At 40.5% G+C, this 21317-nt stretch overlaps 1 protein-coding gene across 1 annotated transcript in view; it reads right to left on the reverse strand.

Annotated features, from left to right (window-relative positions):
* Positions 1-21317, reverse strand: part of sdf4 (stromal cell derived factor 4) — an 85480-nt gene that overhangs the window by 3576 nt on the left and 60587 nt on the right. The window contains exons 4-5 of the mRNA XM_043675817.2: positions 8989-9147; positions 4702-4877 (exon numbers count right to left, since the gene is read on the reverse strand). Coding sequence (XP_043531752.1) covers positions 4702-4877; positions 8989-9147 — 335 coding nt within the window. The remainder of the gene's footprint in view (positions 1-4701; positions 4878-8988; positions 9148-21317) is intronic.

Raw genomic sequence — 21317 nt, forward strand, 5'->3', positions numbered from 1 at the left:
ATTTAATTTTTGGCTGTGAGATGACAAGCAGTGCTAGAACATAGCATCTAATTCAAGCTCCTTTGTCTTCCATCCATGGTAAGAGCTGGAAAAAGCAGTTGTGATTCATTCTTCTCAAATGAATTCTTTTCTTGTAGCTTTCCTTGTTTGGGAGAAGTTTCTCTGAAAAATGTGACTCTTTTTACCAACCAACTCCCACTTCCTTAAGTCACTGTCCACATGGAGATACAAGCACTTTAACAAATACAAACCTGTATACTTACCTGCTATTGAGGAGAGTATTGCCCAACTTTTGGGTTTTATTCAATTCTAACCACCTACCTCACTTTGACTCCTCAGTAGCTGCAGCTTCAGAGCTATCAATCCAATGAGATTTCAACATAAACTGCAGTGTATCAGCCATGGCTCAGTTGGTAGTGCACACACACACCTTGAAGCAGGGCTTGAGAATAAAAATCAAAGCTGACACTCAAGCCCAGGATGGAGATGTTAAATTGAGGCTCCTCCTGTCTGACTGAGTGAATATAAAAGATCCCATGGCATTCACTTGAAAAGGAGCAGTGGAGTCATTCACAGTAGCTTGGCCAATATTTATTCCTCCTTCAGTGTTACAAAAACTGTGAATCTGGTCATTATCATATTAACGTTTACACAGCTTACTGTTTGCAGATTGGATGCTAGATTTCGTACATTACCACAGTGACTACACTTCAAAAAGTAGTTCATTTGTTGTAAAGCAGGTTGGAGGAGTTGACTGTAGGGAAAGGATGAATAGGCTGGGGCTGTTTTCCCTGGAGCAAAGGCTGAGGGGTGATCTTATAGAGATTTATAAAATCATGAGGGGCATGGATAGAACAAATAGACAAAGTCTTTTTCCTGGGGCGGGGGAATCCAGAACTAGAGGGCATAGGTTTAGGGTGAGAGGGGAAGATATAAAAGGAACCTAAGTGGCAACTTTTTCATGCAGAGGTGGTGCATTTATGGAATAAGCTGCCAGAAGTGGTGGTGGAGGCTGGTACAATTGCAACATTTAAAAGGCATCTGGATGGGTATAAGAATAAGAAGGGTTTAGAGGGATATGGGCCAAATGCTGGCAAATGGGACTAGATTAGGTGGAATATCTGGTCGGCATGGTCTAGTTAGACTGAAGGATCTGTTTCTGTGCTGTACATCTGTGACTCTAAAGTGCTTTCAGAAGTCCAGTGGATGTGAATAGCATTCTATGGAATCAGAATCCCTACAGTGCAGAAAGAGGCCATTTGGCCCATTGAGTCTGTACTGACCCTCTGAAGATCATCACACTGCGTTCCCGACCCTAACCCTGAACTTCGCATGTATATTTCCACTGAGCCTGCACATCTTGGACACTACGAGGAAATTTAAAATGGTCCATCCACCTAATCTGCATATCTTTCCACTGAGAGGACAGACGCAGACATGGGATGAACGTGCAACTCCACAGAGACAGGTGCCCAATGGTGGAACTTAACCTGGGTCCCTGGCAATGAGAGGGGACCACTGACAAGTTGCATGCCATTCCCTCTTTTTAAAGAAAAAGGATCAAGGTATCAATTTATTCTAAATAGTTGTAATCTATACTCTCTTAAGAAAGCATGACGTGGCTCTCTGGTTCATGACAGCTCCTGAACAGCCAGCCTGCCATGAGCCTCAGGATCTCAAAGCAGCACTCAGCCCTGTTATTTTACTGAGGACAGAAATGATCACCCTCAAAGTCCAGCAACTGTGTCCTGCTCCTAGAACATCTGAGTGCCATTGCATCAATTAGACATTGGGCTTTTCAATCTTTCCTAAAACAAATAGATCAGAATTGTGCAGACATTACACTGTGGGAAAGGCGAATAGGCGAGATTTCGGCCAAGGGGCACCATTCACTATTTTAACCCTTTTCAAAGACTCCAACTTAAACAGCAGTAGTGCCACCTGAGGAACGGGTAGGTTTGGATGAAATGTTAAATTAAGACAGAATCTGGTCTCTCACGGCGATACAAAAAGATCCTGTCGCACGGTTTTGAAGAGCAGCAGGTGAATACTATCCGGGCGCCCTGCTCAATATGTACACCTAAAGCAACATGGCCAAAATAGATCATATGCTCATTATCACTTGCTGTTTATGAATGTTTGATGCATAAAAATTGTAGTGTAGGAATGGGAGCAATCAACAGGGAAATGTGTATTTCTCAAAACAATAGGCACAAACATCACAAAACCAAAGATGAAAGGAAGCCATATCACAAAAAAAGGGAAGTATGAGCTTTGTTCATCTGCGAAAAGCAAGACTGGCCCATGCTATACTCACACAAGGACAGTCTGATGCTGGTACTAAAATGTACTGAGCATTGATGTTGGATGCTGGAAATGTCTCCCGTGGTTATGAATTTCGGAAAACTGCAATGCCTCTAACAATGAACTGGTTAGCCAAAAACACGAATCAAAAACTGTACTGTTCTAAATCAACAGTACTCCTTTCTGGCAATGCTACAAGTCTCATTTTCTGCTTCCCCTCAGCTGGAGGAAAGATGCCAAACTGAAGAGGAAGAAATTCTAAACAAGGATAGGTCAAATAAAATTCAGGAGAAATAGGATTGGTTGCATAGCTTTAAGAACTGGTCACTGTGTACATTCGTGGAGGAAAAGAGTTGAAACTCAACCTGAGGAAGATCAGAGCCAAGAAGGTCACGTCAACAGAATAAGGAAAATGTGATTAATAAACTATTTTCACCCTCTCAAAAAAAAGGGGTGGATTATAGTCAATTAAGTACATGAAGAAAGTGCTTAGGATGCCTTGAAGTGATGAATGGTGCCATTAAGTGCAAGTCTTTCTTATTTTCTTAGTCACGAAGTGTGACTGTGAAACTCCGAATCCAAGACCCTGCACTGGAGTAAGGGAGAAGCAGTGTTTAATTGGAATTGTAACAAAGTTGAAAACATTCAAACAGAAATTAAACTAATGTAACTCAGCAAAAGAAAGCAAGCTATTAGCAAGAAGCCTTACCCACTTCCCTTTACACAAGGCAAGATACACAGAACCTCAACCACTCCTGGAAAGTGGTAAATTCAGTTCTCAGAAACATTTTACTCTGGTTTTACACTTAAATGAACTTTAACCATTAAAGTCTTTATTTTTACCTACAATTTTCACATGGTATAAGGGCTCTCTCAAAATACGTCTTGAAATGAAGATAAATCTGCCAGTTCATTGACAAAGCTGCAAAACACATTTGCAGACTTCTCCACTTCCTTTTGTTTTTGTTAAAAGAAACTGCACTTGAGTACAGCTTACTTGGTTTTTGTGGGTGATGGGGAACGTCTGCTTATTCAACAACTCGGTACAAGGAGGAAAACCCAATCTGTTCCATTGTAACTTCTAGTGCTCAATATTTTAAACATCTCATAGAAAGAAAAGATTTGCATTTCTATAGTTCCTTTCACATCAATAGTGCATTAATGGGAAAATTTACCCTCTCCCACCCACCCCCCCCCCCCCCCGCCACTCCTCAAAAGTACTTTACAGGCAGTAAAATACTTTTCGAAGTTCAGGGAGTTGCATAACAAAGGAAACAACAGTTAATTTGCACACAGCAATGTGATAATAACCAGCTCATCATTTTTGTTTATATTGGTCAGGAGGCTGGGAAGACTCTTTCTGCACTTGGTCAAATAGTGCATTGGAATCCTTATATCCACGAGAGGAAGAAAAGGAATGGTTTAACTAGGTTCTGACAGTACAGAAGTCCCTCAGCACTTTCTCCATCCTTAAAAACTCAAAAACCAGCAGTCATCTGACTGATAGGTATCAAATCCTGCTGGAGCTTCTGAAAATGGATATAGCAGGGGTGCCATCCACTATCTGGCTGGTGGATAGAGTAACCACAACAGTCATTAAATTCAGTCCGTAAAGAGTCAACAAGGCCAAATCTACTACATGAACTGTTGGCTAGGTTGACCTTAGGCAACTGACCAGAGGCTGAAGATCAAACCCTGACCTTCTGGATCAATTTAGCTAAAATGCTACACCAAACATTGCTTTCATTCTGAGAGGTGGCATCAGCAATTTTCAAGAATTTGACTGGAAGACAACTGGGTAACATCCAGCAGATACCAATCTTGAGAAATGTTTATTCTCCTTGGATAGCAGGAACGCATGCCAAATACCAATCTAAGCAATCACAATGCCAGTAGGAATGAATTTAACTTGTCACACTATGTAAATCTGACGAATCAGTTCATATAAAAGTTAATTATATGGTCTGGACTTTTTTTTTATCCTTATCTCATTTGTTCACATTTTGATCTTTATTTGCCTAAATTGGGGTAAAGCGGGTTTGCAGAGGTGTGTAATTAATAGCACAATCATAGTTTGCATATCTTATTTTTAAGAAATTACCATTGCCAGTTACTACAGATCTGTACCCAGAGTTAAGGTTTCCGGTATTGAACATAGATTGGTGTTGATCTTAAATGTAGATTGCAAGATGGTGCAAAAGAAAAGCGATATATCAATTTTGACAGCAAAAACCAAAATATTTGTATGACATGCAGCTATTGTGTGGCTGCCAAATACTCCCTTCCAATTATAAGTAATATTATATACAATCCGCTTAACCTACGTTCGTGTTCTCAAAAATAATGTGGTTTTAACGCTCTCATCATTACTAAAGGGTTTTTGAAGAAAATACCCACCTCCAGCTCTTCCATTGTGACAATGCCATCTCGATCAGCATCAATAACCTCCTCAAACTCCTTTCTTCTTTCCTTGACCCAATCGTCATCTATGTCTTGAGCCTCTTGGTTTTCCACTGTGCCAACTGGCAATGAAATGAATTCCGATACAGTCAACCTTTTGTCTCCATCTTGATCTGCAGAAAAGAATCCCAACGTATTAGCGTTACTGTGTGTGTGTGTGTGTGTGTGTGTGTGCACGTGGGGGGCGGGAGGAGAAGAGAGAGAATCATGTAAAGTGCAAAGACTGCTGCACCTCACCAGGTTGGACCCCCTTCCCAAGTGTCAAGATGGACCCTACCCTGGGATTTAGGACACTGTCAATCATTTTCCAAAAGAGGTCACCAAAAATGCCACAAGCGGTGCTTGAATCCAGCAACCTCTGTCCCAAACAATCTCCATCCATCACCACTCTCCTCCGCCTGGCTGAACTTGTTCTCTCTCTCTCTCAACAACTTCTCCTTCAACTCCTCCCATTTTCTCCAAATCAAAGGTGTAGCAATGGGTATCCACATGGGTCCTAGCTATGCCTGCCTTTTCACAGGGTATGTAGAACATTTCTTATTCCAGGCCTACCCGGGTCCCCTCCCACAACTGCTTTATCGGTACATCGGTGATTATTTCAGTGCGGCTTCGTGCTCTCATCCTGACATGGAAAAATTCATAAACTTCGCTTCCAGTTTCCATCCCTCCATCACCTTCACCTGGTCCATCTCCGATACTTGCCTTTCTTTCCTTGACCTTTCCATCTCCATTTCCGGCAACAGTCTATCCACTAATTCCCACAGCTATCTGGACTACAGCTCTTCTCACCCTAAGTCCTGTAAGGACTCTATCCCTTTCTCTCGGCACCTTCGCCTCCGCCGCATTTGTTCTGATGAGGCCACTTTCCAAAGCGGTGTTCTTAATATGTGCTCCTTCTTCTCCAACTGTGGCTTACCACCTACAGTTGTTGACAGGGCTCTCAACAGCGTGCGGCCCATCTCCCGTGCCATGACCCTCACCTCCTTCCTCCGCTGCCAGAACAAGGATAGGGTCCCTCTTGTTCTCAACTTTCACCCCACCAGCCTTCACATGCAAAGAATTGGAGTTCGCCAACTCCAACACGATGCCACCACTAAACACATCTTCCCTTCCCTCTCCCTGTCTGCATTCCGCAGAAATCGTTCCCTCCAGGACAACCTAGTCCACTCCTCCATCACACCTAACACCTCTCCCATCACACACGACACCTTCCCATGCAATTGCAGAAGGTGCAACACCTGCCCCTTTACCTCTTCCATGCTCACCATCCAAGGCCCCAAACACTCATTTCAGATTAAGCAGCATTTCACTTGTACCTCTTTCAATTTGGTCTATTGCATTCGTTGCTCCCAATGTGGTCTCCTCTATATCGGAGAGACAAAACGCCGACTGGGTGATCGCTTTGCGGAGCACCTTCGGTCTGTACACAACCAGGTCCCGGATCTTCCCGAGTCTTGCCACTTCAACACACAATCCTGCTCCCATGCCCACATGTCTGTCCTTGGCCTGCTGCAATGTTCCAGTGAAGCTCAACGCAAACTGGAGGAACAGCATCTCATCTTCCGACTAGACACGTTACAGCCTGCCAGTCTCAACATTGAATTCAACAACTTCAGATGATTATCCCATCTCAACCCCTCTGTTTTCATTCTGCTCTGTAATTTTATTTTTTTAAATATATATTTCTTTCACTGTTCTGTACCTCTTATTTCTTGATTGTCTCTCTTTCTCTCGCTCCCCACTCTCTCATCACCTTTTCCTCTCCTCTTCCCCCTTTGCTACCCTTCTCCCCGGTTTTCCATTTTGCCTCTGCTTCACCCATCCCCCACATATTTTGTCACATAGCACTGACTTCAGCCTTGGTCATTCACAGCTCCTAATCTCCCTATAATCTCTCTGTGCACTGTCATTATCACCTCTTTATTGCTACGTTTGCTTCTGGAGCCATGATTCACCTTCTCTCAGCCAAGTATAAATACTTCCCTATTTCTCCTTTTTTTTAGCTTTAACAAAGGGTCAGTTAGATTCGAAACAGCTCTTTTCTCTCCTTACAGATGCTGCAAGACTTGCTGAGATTTTCCAGCATTTTCTCATTTTTGGTTTCAGATTCCAGCATCCACAGTAATTTGCTTTTAACTTCTGGGGTTCAGTGTGCTTTTAACCTTTTGCTGAATAGCTTTTCCACACTCTCTCCTTACACTTTTTCCTACAGGCACAATTTCCTTGTTACAGGTGGTGCTGTTTTTGGAGTTAAGGACTTTTTCTTGTCACTGGATTCCATTTTCATATAGGTTCATACAACTTTCGTCTACTGACGATGTGAGTATGAGATTGATCAGTAGAATAAATCTTTACAGGAATCTACAGAATGGGTACTTTGATAAAAGAGGAATGCAATAGGAAATCTCACCATTTGATTATTACCAGCAGGTTGCTGGGAAATCATGTCAACTGTTTAATTCACTTCATGCTCCAGCAGAATCACATTACTGGCTTATTACTGCATTTGGAGAGAATCGACTGTGCTTCAGGATATCACACTACACACTTTACAATTACTACACTGGTTGAGAGGGGAAGGCTAGGAGATCTTTGAATCAAAACTAGATAGAATTCTCAAAAATAACAGTCTATTCCAACAAGAGAAATGTTTTGGAAACATTGGAGTATGTGTCGGACTGTTTGCAGCATGTCCCATCTCACTGTCTCTAATCTGTAAAATATCAAGATAAAGCAGTGTATATTGAAATACTTTGTGCAATTTGAATTCCTCAGCAACTTTTATAGGTGTATAATTTTTTTCTAGCATCTTGTCCATAAGACCCCTCTGCCAACTATCAGACCTGCTCACATTGCTCAACAGAATTCCGAGTTAGTGTTCCCTAGCACAACCTGAAATGATCTGAGTGTCCCATGCGATTGATAAAAGTAGAGTATTTCTTGGCATTTGCTTACTTCTTTCATTCTGCAGCTTGGACTAACATGATCGATAGCCTGCTTGACACAGGGCAAAGCTCTGCCCTTCAAACAATGCCCTTCAAACTCAACTTCAGAAAATAATTTGAGCTTTCCTCTGTTCTGCACACATTGGTATTAGCTTGACATCTTAGAATTCCCTACCATCATGACTGAACTTGCAGTTATCCTCTCAGGATAACTAGGGAAAGTAACAAATGGAACCTTGCCATGGTGTCCTGCAAACAAATTTAAAATGAGAAAGTAGCATGTTCAATTGCACCAGTTTTAATTTTTCAACTTCTGATTGCTCATGGTCTCTGAACTAGACTAGTTCATTAGTAGGCAACAGAAACAAATTTGTCATGGGACTTGAGGTCAGCCTAAGCCACAATACAAGATGATGATCAGATAGAGGAAACATTGGTCAGTCAGGGTTGTATCAAAACACAGGTATTTGCTCTGAAAAGACAAAGCTCAAGTCCATAGCTATTACAATTTTCAAAGTGTTGAAGAGAGGCAGTTCAAAAGGAGCAAAACAAACAGACTATATCATTTCATTTTGTGTTTAACTTGAGACAAACCAGCTAAAGGAGGGTAGTTTTTTTTTCCCTATTTGCTGTGCCCACACTCAGGATTTTGAACATCTCCATCAAATCTCCTCAGCAGGGAGAACACCCAGCTTCTTCAATCCATCCACATAATTGAAGTATCTCACCCCAGGATCTGTTCTCCTAAATCTTTTCTGCAGCCTCTTTAATAATTGCACATCCTCCCTAAATGGCAGAACCCAGAAGTCAATAATACTCCATTTGAGACTGAGCCAATGTTTTATAAAATTTATCGTAAATTCCTTACATTTCCACTCTATGCCCGTGCTTATAAAACCCAGGATCCCATAAGCATATGAACTGCTTCCTCCATCTGAACTTTAATATTAGTCATTATTTTCAAGAAATCTTACATCCGTTCCACAACAGTCATTGCGTAATGAAAAATAACAAAGAAAGCCAGACTCTGGAATTTCTTGTGAAGTCAATCAATCTCCAAAGCTCCTTCATCAAGCAACAATTAAACTCCAATTGGAATTTAAATCTCATTTACTTAACACTGATTTGATGCAATGTGCATTACATGGCAGAATACTACTAGTCTTACAAATCGGACTGCGCCCCCATTGAATGTATTATCAATTGTGCAGAATTAACTCTGCTAGCATTAATTAAAACTAAACATTCACGCCTATTAAAAATGGTGAAATCATTTTACCTAAATCACGGATAATCTCCCTAACCATGAATTTGAGCATTCCACGGCTATGTTCTGGGTGAAGAAAAGCCAAGAATTCTTCTTCATTCAGGAGATGGTTTGCTGGAGGCTCATCAGCCTGAAACCACCGATCTTTCAGGTTATCCAGAAGTTCCTGAGCTGCAAATCAACAAGACAGCACTTTATTCAATGTACTTTGTGAGGAGAGCTCTTTTTGGAGATGAAAATAATTTGGGCAGATAACAATAGCATTTCCAGGTTTACAGTGAGGCCATACAGTTATTGCAATCTCACATATTATATTGGGTATTTCAATTACATATTTCAACTTGGTTGAGGTTTTGTGGGGTTAGCAGTCCCCACATTAAATAATTAGTTTTTCTAACAATGACATTGAGACAGTACAATTAACATTCATCCATCAATGGCACTGGCTTCTCAGTGCTCCAGAAATTGGCGGGGCAAAATGGATGGCAAAAATGCTCCTAACGCCTGGATTAATAATAAACCCAGGAGGCAGAGGTATACTGGTAACGCTACCTGGACTAGCAACACAAGAGGCCCAGACTAATTACCTGGGGAATATTGCTGTACAGAAGTTGGTAGAATTCAAATTCAATTAATAGATAAATCTGGCATTGAAATTAAATTATGGTGACCATGAAACTAATCATCAATTGTTATTAAAAAAAAACACACACACACACATCTAGTCCAATTATGTGCTTTAGGGGAAGAAATCTTCTACACTTCCCTTGTCTGGCCTACATGCCACTCGAGATTCTCCAGTAATATGGTTGATGCTCAACTACCCCTCTGAATTGACCTAGCAAGCCACTCAAGTCATGGGCAATTAGGGATGAGCAGCAGATTAGGGCCTTGCCATCAACATCCATGAAAGAATAAAAGAAACAGAAAGGTAGCTATAAATGGGTCTGCTGTGGATATCTGCTCACCACATCCCACAAAAGGAGGTCAATTTCATTCCCATATTTAAAAGTGGCTCACAACAGTAATACAGTACATGGTGTTCTTGCATGTTGTTAAGTTGCAAGGTTGATGGAATTTAACTGGGCTGCATCCATGTCTTTTTTGGAACAAAAGAAAGGTCAGTAGGGGAAGGCTTTTGCTGTTTGCCGGAGGTGCTGCAATGAAACATGGCCTTAAACTGTTCTGAAATAGAGGTCGGTGTAATAAAACCAGAATATGACCTATTCAGTTTTGACAATGGAGTGGCCCCAGTAAGAAACCTATGCTCAGGTTCAATATGATGTTTGTCTTAAAATGGAAGTTTTTAAATAGTTTATTAAATTGACATGGGGATCAGTAATCCACTACTGGCAATCACAAGAGACTTATAATGATTTCCCTAGCTTCTCTCCAAAATAAGTGCATGGCCTGTGAGCCAGAAACTGTAGGTTCAAATCCCACATTAGGGATTGTTCATCCCAGGTGTTGAAGTTGTGATGTGGCCCATGACCAATCCTTCCAAGGCAGACAGCAAGAGTGGGAGAAGCTCTGGTCAGCCATGTTTGATGTGGACTGATAGCCCTCCTACTAAAACCTCTGGCTTCAGACAAAAAGAATTTGCCAGGAAAATCAAGCTACTGAAAGCAAACATAAGTGTGTGCTTGAATATGTTTCTAGACAACGGGAAGTATTTTAAGCCCAAGTCTCTCGTGGGTGCTTAGCTTCCTTTACACAGATGCTGTAATCAACGTACAACAATCTTGGAGTTCAGAATCTTTGCATTTCTGCTTCAAATGCAACTTTGAATAAATGTATGCTCTCAGTTTGTAAAACATTGAAAGCAATAACCAAGTGTCCTCTTCCTGCTCATCAAGGATATGAATTGAGCAATTTATTGAAGAGGATTTCTTTTATTCAGTTAATCAACTAAGTGACTGATTTTATTTAAGTTTCGTATATTTGATATAGTTATAATATTTTTCCATTTTAACATTATTTTCTGTAGGCAATAAAAGATAGCTTATTTTATATATACGATGTTATTGAAACATTTTTTAAAGGCTTAGTGTTATTAAGGTCACACATAATGTAGAGTGAGATGGCTAGTGGATTTAGAAAAGTTAATTACCCAGCAGGCTCAATCTGATAGATAGGTGACAGGAAAGGTAAGAAGGTACTTTAGAAGTTTCCACGGGCTATTCCTTTATTAGACAGATGTTCAGCTTTTGGAACTGTAAAAGTTCCATTTTCTCCTAGGAAAATGGAAGGACCAGTCAGTTACTGGACACTTGTAATGATTCTTATGTTAGGCAGCATTTAACAAGATTTAATAGAATTATTGTTATCGGGGGCTGTCTTGTCAGGGGCATAGACAGGAGATTCTGTGGCAGTAAGCATAAATTTAGGATGGTTTGTTGCTTTCCTAGTGTTAAGTTTAAGGACATCTCTAAATGTTTCAAGCATATTAGAACAGAGAACATTACAGCGCAGTACAGACCCTTTGGCCCTCGATGGAACCAATCTGAAGCTCATCTAACCTACACTAATCCATTCTCGTTCATATGCCTATCCAATGACCATTTAAATGCCCTTAAAGTTGGCGAGTCTACTACTGTTGCAGGCAGTGTTTTCCATGCCCCTACTACTGAGTAAAGAAACTACCTCTGGCAAATGTCCTAGATCGATCACCCTCAATTTAAAGCTACGGCCCCTCATGCTAGCCATCAACATTCGAGTAAAAAGGCTTTCACTGTTCAACCTATTTAACCTTCTAATTATCTTATATGCCTCAATTAAGTCACCTCTCAAACTTCTTCTAACTAAAACAGCCGTAAGTCTCTCAGCCTTCCCTCCATACATCCTAGAAATCTCCTGAATCCTTTCCAAAGCTTCCATATCCTTCCTATAATGCGGTGACCAGACCTGCACGCAATACTTCAAATGTGGCCGCACCAGAGTTTTGTACAGCTGCAGCATGATCTCATGGCTCCGAAACTCAATCATTCTACCAATAAAAACTAGCACACCGTATGCCTTTTTAACAACGCTATCAACCTGGGTGGCACCTTTCAAGGATCTATGTACCTGGACACCGAGATCTCTCTGCTCATCTACAATGCCAAGAATCTTAACCATTAGCCCAGTACTCTGCATTCCAGTTACTCCTTCCAAAGTGAATCACCTCATACCTTCCCGCATTAAACTCCATTTGCCACCTCTCAGCCCAGCTCTGCAGCTTATCTATGTCTCTCTGTAACCTACAACATCCTTTGTCACTATCCACAACTCTATCCACCCAAGGGTCATCAGCAAATTTACTAACCCATCCTTCTATGCGCTCATCCAGGTCATCTATAAAAACAACAAACAATACTGGACCCAAAACTAGCCACTAGTTACTGAACTCCAGGATAAATATTTCCCACCAACCACCACCCTCTGTCTTCTTTCAACAAGCCAATTTCTGACCTAAACCGCTAAATCACCCTCAATACCCACACCTCTGTAATTTGTGCGATAGCCTACCGTGGGAACCTTATCAAACGCCTTAATGAAATCCATATACACCATATCAACTGCTTTGCCCTCATCCACCTGTTTGGTCATCTCCTCAAAACAAATAATCAGGGTGAAATGGAGAAGCCAGAAAATTGTTATACACACTGGGAGGAATGACATTTTTCAGGAAAGATTAATGCACTACAGAGTGAATTTGAGAGATTAGGTAGAAATTTTTTAAAAATACCCTTAAAAGTTGTAACTTCTTCCAATGCCAAACTCAAACGAGGGAAGGAACAAAAGGATAAAGGAGATAAATCAATGGCTGAAGAGGTGGTGTATTGTTCAGGGATTCAGGTTTTTGCACAATTGGAATGTCTTTTGGGATAGAAAAGACCTGTTCAAAAAGGATGGGTCTAACCTAAACTGGAAAGGGATCAATATCTTAGCTGGGAGATTTGCTCATTCTATTAAGGGTTGTACTGAAAAAGCGCAAGTGGGAGAATTGTAAGTAGCAGTGTAAATGGAGGAATTAATGGAGTAAGTTCTGAATGTGAGGAGAGCACGTCAATTAAAGAAGCAAGACAAGAGAGAGAGTCAGAGTATCTAGTAACTCTAAAGAACTAAATTGAACTTATTCTAACACAAGGAATCTTACAAGTAAGGCTGATGAACTCAGGGCATGTTTAAGAACATGGGATTTGGATGTCATAGCTATTACAGAAACTTGGCTGAGAGATGGACAAGACTGGCAGCTCAATGTTCCAGGTTTTAGATGCTGTAGGAAGGATAGAAAAAGAGGCATGGGGGAGGAGGGAGTGGATGGAGGATGGTCTTTTTGATTAAGGAATACATTACTGTTACAATTAGGGAAGCTATTTCTGAAAAATCATCCAGTGAAAATGTATGGATAGAAATTAAAAATAAGAAAATAAAAATCACTTTGATGGGATTGCACTATATCCCCCCCAATAGTGAGAGAGAAATTTAGAAACAAATATATGTAGGGAGATCTCAGATATAAGTAGGTATAGTAAGGTTCTAATAGTGGGGGACTTTAATTTTCCAACATTGACTGGGACTATCATAGTGTTAAAGGTATGCATGGTGAAGAATTTGTCAAACGAGCTCAAGACATTTTTCCATATCAATATGTGGATGCTCCTACTAGAGTGGGAGGAAAAAACAATCTTTTTTTGGGCAATAAGGCAGAGCAGGTGACTGAAGTAAAAGTGGAAGGACACAATGGGTCTAACAATCATAAGGCTATTAGTTTCAAAATGGTTATGGAAAATGATAAGCTTTCATAATAGTTAAAGTTTTTAATTGGAGTAAGGCAAATTTTAATGGTATGAGACAAGAACTTCCAAACTTTGATTGGAATAGACTGTTCTCAGCTAAAAGGAAGCCTGACAAGTGGGAGGCATTCAAGAGGGTGATAATGAGCGTTCGGAGGCATTTTGTTCCTGCTCGAGAGAAGGGTAAGGCTGGTAAATTTAAAGAACAATGAATGAATAAAAAGAGATTCTAGTCAAGTATAAAAGTATATCTTATTTTAGATATAGACAACTTGGCTCAATTTAATCTCTTAATCAATATAAAGTGTGTAGGACCATTCTTGAGAGAGTAATCAGGAAGGCAAAAAGGGGATATGAAATAGTATTGACAGATAAGGTTAAGGATAATTCAAAGAGATTGTCCAAATACACTAATAGCAAGAGGGTAACTAGGGAGAGGGTAGGGCCTCTTAAAGATCAAGGTGGTCATCTTTGTGTTGAACCCCAGGAGACAGGAGAAATAACAAATATTTTGCATGAGTTTTTACTGTGAAGAAAGAAGTGGCATCTATAGGATGCAGAAAAATAAACTTTAGCGTTTTAAAAGCAGTTCACATTACAGAACAGGAAATTTGGGAAGTCTTAGAGAGTACAAAGGTTGATAAATCTCGGGACCCAATACGATATATCCCAGAATGTTGTGAGAAGGAAGGAAATTATGAGACCCCTTGCAGAAATATTTGCATCATCTAGAACTACGGTAAGTTGCTCGCTGACTGGACTGTGGCTAATGTTGTACTTAGTTTAAGAAAGATTGCAAGGAGAAACCGGGGAACCACAGACCTGTGAGTTTGACTTTGGTGGTGGGTAAATTGTTGTTGGTGAATATAAAAGATAGGATTTATGGACATTTAGAGGGGCAAAAATTGATTAGGGATAGTCAGCATGGGTTTGTGCGAGGAAACTCACGTCTCACAAATTTGGTTGAGTTTTTTTGAGCAAGTTACCAAAACGATTGACAGGGCAACAGATGTTGTTTATTTGGATTTTAGTAAAACCTTTGACAAGGTTCTACATTTTAGACGAATTAGTAAAGTTAGGTCACGTAGGATTCAGGGTGAGCTTGCCAATTGGATACATAATTGGGTTAATGGCAGGAGACACAGGATGGTGGTGGGCTGCTTTGCAGACTGGAGATGTGTCACCAGGTTTTCTAAGATTACAAAGGGATCTTGAATCAAATGGGTCAATGAGCTGAAAAACGTCAGATGGAGATCAATCTGAATAGATACGAGGTATTGCATTTTGATACAACAAAGGGTAGAGCTTACACAATTAATGGTAGGACCCTGGGTAGAGTCATAGAACAGAGGGACCTAGAGGTGCAGGTACATAATTTCTTTGAAGTTTGTGTCATATGTAGTCAGCATGGTTAAAAAGGCATTTGGCATGCTTGACTTCATTGTTCAGTCCTTTGAGTATAGAAGTTGGGAAGTCATGTTGAGGTTGTACAGGACATTGGTGAGGCCTCTTTTTGAATACTGTGTCCATTTCTGGTCATCCTGTTTTAGGAAGGATATTATCAAGCTGGAGAAGGTTCAGAAGAGGTTTATCAGGATGTTGCCAGGTATAGAAGATTTGAGTTATAAAGTAAGGTTAGATGGGCTGGGACTTTTTTCACTGGAGCGTAGCAGGTAGAGAGGCGGTCTAATAGAAGCTTGTAAAAGTAAGAGATAGAGAAAGAGTTAATAGTAGTTGTCTTTCCCCGAGGATGGGCATTTCAAGACTGAAGGCTCATTTTTAAGATGAGGGGAGAAAGATTTTAAAAAGTCACGAGGGGCGATGTTTTTTGAAATAGAGGGTGGTTTGCGCGAGGAATGAACTTCCTGAGAAATTGGTGATTACGAGTACAATTACAACATTTAAAAGACATTTGAATAGGAAAGGTTTGGGAGGACCAGAAGCAGGCAGATGGGACTACTTTAGTTTGGGATTATGTTCAGCATGGACTGGTTAAACCAAAGAGTCTGATTCAGTGCTATATGACTATGACTCTGAGCTGCTGCCAGTTCTGCTGAGCTTTTCCAGCAACTTCTGTTTTTAACCACATGATAAAGTCCCTGGAAGAGGAAGGCAGCAACAGTCGGGGGGGGATTCTGACAATTGATCTGATCTACATAGAATGGTCAATTACTGGAGAATATGTAAATAAATAATAAAATACAGGATGGGGCAAGGTGTCATTTAAATGAAGGAAATGGAAAATCTTCCAGTAATTACCCTTTAATTATTTATCTAACTTGAGATGTTTTGCTATGTCAAGGGCAGAATATAGATTAAGATTTTTAGTCTACAATTGTCTTCAATAAAATGATGCACACACGCAGACAACAAGCAACATGAATTCGACTGGGACAACACTACTATCATAGGGCAAGCCAGGCAGAGAACAGCCAGGGAATTCCTAGAGGCATGGCATTCATCCACAAACTCCATCAACAAACACATCGACCTGGACCCAATATACCAACCACTACAGCGGACAGCTGAAACTGACAACCGGAAGCGGCAGGGATAGACCACTATAAACACCGGAGGAAACATCACAGAAGCGCTTCGCAAGAGGCTCCCAAGCACTGATGATGTCGCCTAGCCAGGGGACGAAACGTTTGCAACAAAAACTTCCAGCTCGGCGAACAGAACCACAACAACGAGCACCCAAGCTACAAATTTTCGCACAAACTTTGAGCACCTTTCAAGCCCACAAGCTTTACCCTACTTGGAAGAACAAGAGCAGCAGATGCACCTCCTCCTGCAAGGTCTGCTCCAAGCCACATAAAATCCTGACATGGAAAATCTTATCTTCACTATTACTGGAACTCTGGTCATAGTCTAACAAGAACTTTATAAAGCTCCTTTTGTACTCAATGTCTCTATTTATCAAATTAAAAATCACACCACACCAGGTTATAGTGCAACAGGTTTCTTTGGAAGCACCAGCTTCCAAACAAATCTGTGGGACTATAATCTGGTGTTGAGATTTTTAATTTTGTCCACCCTAATCCAACACCAGGACCTCCAAACCTATTTATGAAGTGCAAGTTCACATGCTGCTTTGCTAGCTGCACTCTCAATGTGTCCAATCATCTTCAAAAGGTTGTCTCACGTCAGTAGCCCCTTCAGCACACCCTTTAAAATTATGCTGAAGTCTATACTGCTTCTGGCTATCCATTCACTCCAAATGCATCACCTCAAACTTCTCTGCATTGAATTCCATCTACTCCACGTCTGCCCATCCTGCTAGCCTAGCCATGTTCTGTTACACACAAGCACACGAAATAGAAAACCACTCGTCCCCTTGAGCTGGCTCTGCCATTCAGTAAAATCTTGGCTGATCTGTTTGTGCTTCAAACCCCACATTCCCATTCATTCCTGGTAACCTTTGATACCCTTGCCCAACAAGAATTTATCTATACCAACCTTAAGAATATTCAATGACTCCATTTCCACCACCTCCTAAGACAAAAATCCAAAGCTGCACAAAGCTCAGAAAAGAATGGTGACTAAATAACTAACTTTTTGCTTTTCACTTCCACAAAACAAAGAAAAATGCAGTGTTGGTGAATTTCCACAAGGTCTTCCATGAAACACTTCCCTGTTACAGAACCTAAAGTAATAACATCAAGACTAAAATTTTGCTTGAAATAGTTGACTGAAGGAAGGAGGTCATCAGATACATACAGTTAGAGGAAGGAGATATTAAATGGAATGTGATGTTTGAGCTCTTACTGTTTCTAATGCACAAGAGTGACCAATTCATAAATCTAACCAGGTCTGTTCAAATTCTCCAATGATTCAGGAATAGCAGAGACTATCCAGACAGAGGAAAGAACCAGAAAGGTTGATAGGTTTGAAGCCCTAACCATGAACCTACACAAAATTTAAAAATAAACCTCAATAAGGGCAACAGCCAAATTTCAATTACCATAGAACGTCATTACAAAATTCAGAATTACCACCACCCATTTTCACCGTCACTGCTCCACTGACCTGATGACCTCAGGTTCACATTCTACCCTTTCCCCTTTGCTCCATGCAACAGATTTCAAGCCTGCACTAGGCACTTTTAGTCCTAATGACACTGATCTTTCCCAGAAGGAATTCCTATGCCATGTCTGTTATATCTTCACAACTAGTTCTTTTTCTTTGGGGAATAGAGGGGAAGCATGAGTAGGCAAAATAATCAATCTGTTGAACCACATAAGGAATGCTTCTATCATGGAAGACAAATCCATGTGGTGGGACTTGAAACCGGAGCTTCTGGCTCAGAGGCAGGATTGCAACCCATTGCACCACAAGACCTTCCTGACTTTTATGACCAAGACTTCATTATTAGTGGCAAATATCTTTTCCATGATAATATGTCTCAGATTGTCTCACCAATCTGAATTATTTTAAAATTGTGAAATGAATAGAATATTTACAGTAAATCTCATTGCAATATAACTCAATTTCAGTATTATCCATCATAAAAGAAAATAACCAAAGATGCCATTTCACCCTGGCTCATGAATGGAATATTCACTTTACTGGCCAATCTCTTTCACTGCTCCCATCTTAAAAATGTCTTGGCCCTGTTCACCTCTCAGCTGATATTCTAAACTGTAGTCAGTGTTTCTCTTGTTTTCTCTAAAGCTGGTCACAGGAAGCAAAAGGATTAATTAATGTCTCTCAATGTCTGTGGTTGGTCAGCTAAGTTGGCTTTCAGTCTTACAGTTGTGGTCTCAGCTAGACAACCTCACGCTGAGGTTGCACAAACTTGTTCTTTCCAGCATCGCATCTGTGAATACCAATCGGAGGTACTAGAATATGGTAACCCAGACTACCCCCGATCCACCAACCCTTCTCATTCCCCAGATCTCAAAAGTAAAATTATTTCAAAGAGTGGTGCATTAGCCTTCATAAGAGCTCTTAAACATCCTTAGCCCCTCTATGCCTTAGTTGAGGGAGAGGGACAATATCAGTTCCTTAGGGATTGACTTATCAAAATCTACACTGTTTAAACTATAAAACACAATTTAAATTTTATTATTTAATGTAGATTGACCCACTCTCTCTTTCTGTAAATGACCATATTCACAAGTGCTGCCCTGACTTCACATTTAATCATCTTGAACGGAAAGAAATTTGAGTGTCCAAGACATTATAGAAACAAATCGAAAGAACAAATATTGGGAATACTAATCCATATCTTAAGGGAGTTGGAACACAGAAGAGAAGATTCAGTGACTCAGTCAAATGTTATTTGGAGTACAATGTTTAGTTTTGGCTAATGAACCTTAGGCAGGACATACAATATTGGCATCAAACAGGGCATAGGACATATTCACCAGTATCAGTCCAGAACAATAATCACCCAGTTATTGGCACTATACTGGCAAATGTAATATGAGAAAGCCTACTATGTAAGAAATCACAGGAATGTAAATCAGTTTGTTAATGTGCTGTACGGTTAGGCATAAACAAGGAATTAATTTAATAGAACAGAACAAAACTGTGTATTGGGAGAGGTGAACAACTAATATATTAAATTGTAGCTTAGTTAATACTCTCAATACTTGGTTCATAAATGAGTCCTCAAATGGAACAGAAGGTATTTTCAGTTTTCTGACATCGAAAAGTTAACCCCTTCAGTGGCGGATTAAGCAATGCAAAAATTTCCCCAGATGTAAATAGCAAATATCTACCTGATATTTCAAATCAAAAATGTTTCCACTGTGTTATAGCTGAAAATTTGCTGATTTCTAAGTGCGGCTTGGAGACAACACTGATAACATCACCACTGTGAGCATAATTACCCTTCATGAGGGGGCGCTTAGAGGTTTTGTGCAACGCTTAACTTTGTAGGTTTGCAGAGAGAGGTAAAGAAAACAGGAAGCTCTGCAGGTTTCAGAAGGTCTTTTGAAAGGTTAAGGTGAGCGGATCAGTCTTTTACTCCACAATGAATATTTCCACCTATGCTAAATATATTTCCACAGATGCTGACCATAGTCTCTGATGACCTATTATCCATGTAAAAAACAGAAAAGTCTATTCAACCACCAGACATCAAGCTACATCTGACCCAGTTCCAACTACTGTCTCATACACACTAGGGAAAGGCTTCAGAAATGTGAAGCACAAAGGGAAGTGGGAGTCCTAATTCTGGATGCTTTTAAGGTTAACAGGCAGGGTTCAGTAGGCAGTTAACAAGGCAAACACAATGTTCACATCGATTTCAAATGGACTAGAATACAAGAGTATAAATGTTCTGCTGAAGCTGTATCAAGCTCTGGTCAGACTGCATTTGGATTATCGTCAGCAGTTTTGAGCCCCATATTTAAAGAAGCATGTGGTGGCATTGGACGAAGTCCAAATGAGCTTTCCAAGAATGGGGGATAAAGGGCCTGTCATGTGAGGAGAAGTTGAGGACTCTAAGTCTGCACTCAATGGACTTTAGAAGGATGAGGGCCAGAATCTGATTGAAACTTATGGAATACTGAGAGGCCTGGACAATGAAGAGTGGACATGAAGATGATGCTCCCATTAGAAGGCACAGTCTCAGACTTAAGGGAATAAGACATTAGGACGGAAATGAGGAGCATTTAAGACTCAGGTAGGCATGTTTTTGATTAGTAAGCAGATCAAGGGTTACAGGGAGACCGCAGGAAAATGGGGTTGAATCAATAAAAAGCAAGGCAATGGCTTAGTGGTATTATCACTGAACTGTTAATCTAGAAACCTAGCTAATGCTCTGGGGACTGGAATCTGAACGCCATAATGGAAGATGGTAGAATTTGAATGCGATATAAATCTGGCATTAATCATTTAACGATGACCAATTGTCAATTATCAGAAAACACATCTGGTTCACTAATGCCCTATAGGGAAGGTAATTGCCACCCTTACCCAGTCTGGCTGATATGTGACTCCAGACCCACAGCAACGCAGTTGACTCGTGACTGCCCTCTGAAGGAAACTCAATGGGTCAAATGGCCTAATTCTGCTCCTTTGTCTTATGGACATCCTGTGTCTTTCAAGCAGGATTCACTGGGTGGCATTCAGGACCAATATTAGGATTTCTATATTTAAAAAGGTGATACTAATTCACTTTAAAAGGGACCCATGATCCCAAAACAATCCCTTTCTTTCCACCAGGCAGAGATGGAAGGCAAATTCCCTATCTCCGAAGTTCTATTTATGTACTGTGTTGACATTCAAAAGGGTATGGATGCTCCAGTATTGAATAAATTTAATGCTTGGATAGACAGATATTTGGACTCTCTGGGAAACAAGAAGTACAAGGAGCAGGCAAAAAGGTTGAGCTGAAGCCAAAGATTAGTCATGATCATGGTGAAAGAGGCACAGCAAGCTGAGCTGCTATTTGAGCTTAAAGACCACGAGGTGCACAATGGCAGTTTAGGCTGGTTGATTGCTCAGTCACCCATCATACTCCCTCGACAGACCACTTCATTGGAATTAGATAATACCAAAAGAAGCACAACTGTCACAGTAACTTGGTTGGTCACTTACTGAGCCAGTATC

The sequence above is a fragment of the Chiloscyllium plagiosum genome, unplaced genomic scaffold (genome assembly GCF_037043375.1).
Source record: "Chiloscyllium plagiosum isolate Xiang-an unplaced genomic scaffold, Cpla_swu_hap1 HiC_scaffold_37, whole genome shotgun sequence".
In the NCBI taxonomy this organism is placed as follows: Eukaryota; Metazoa; Chordata; class Chondrichthyes; order Orectolobiformes; family Hemiscylliidae; genus Chiloscyllium; species Chiloscyllium plagiosum.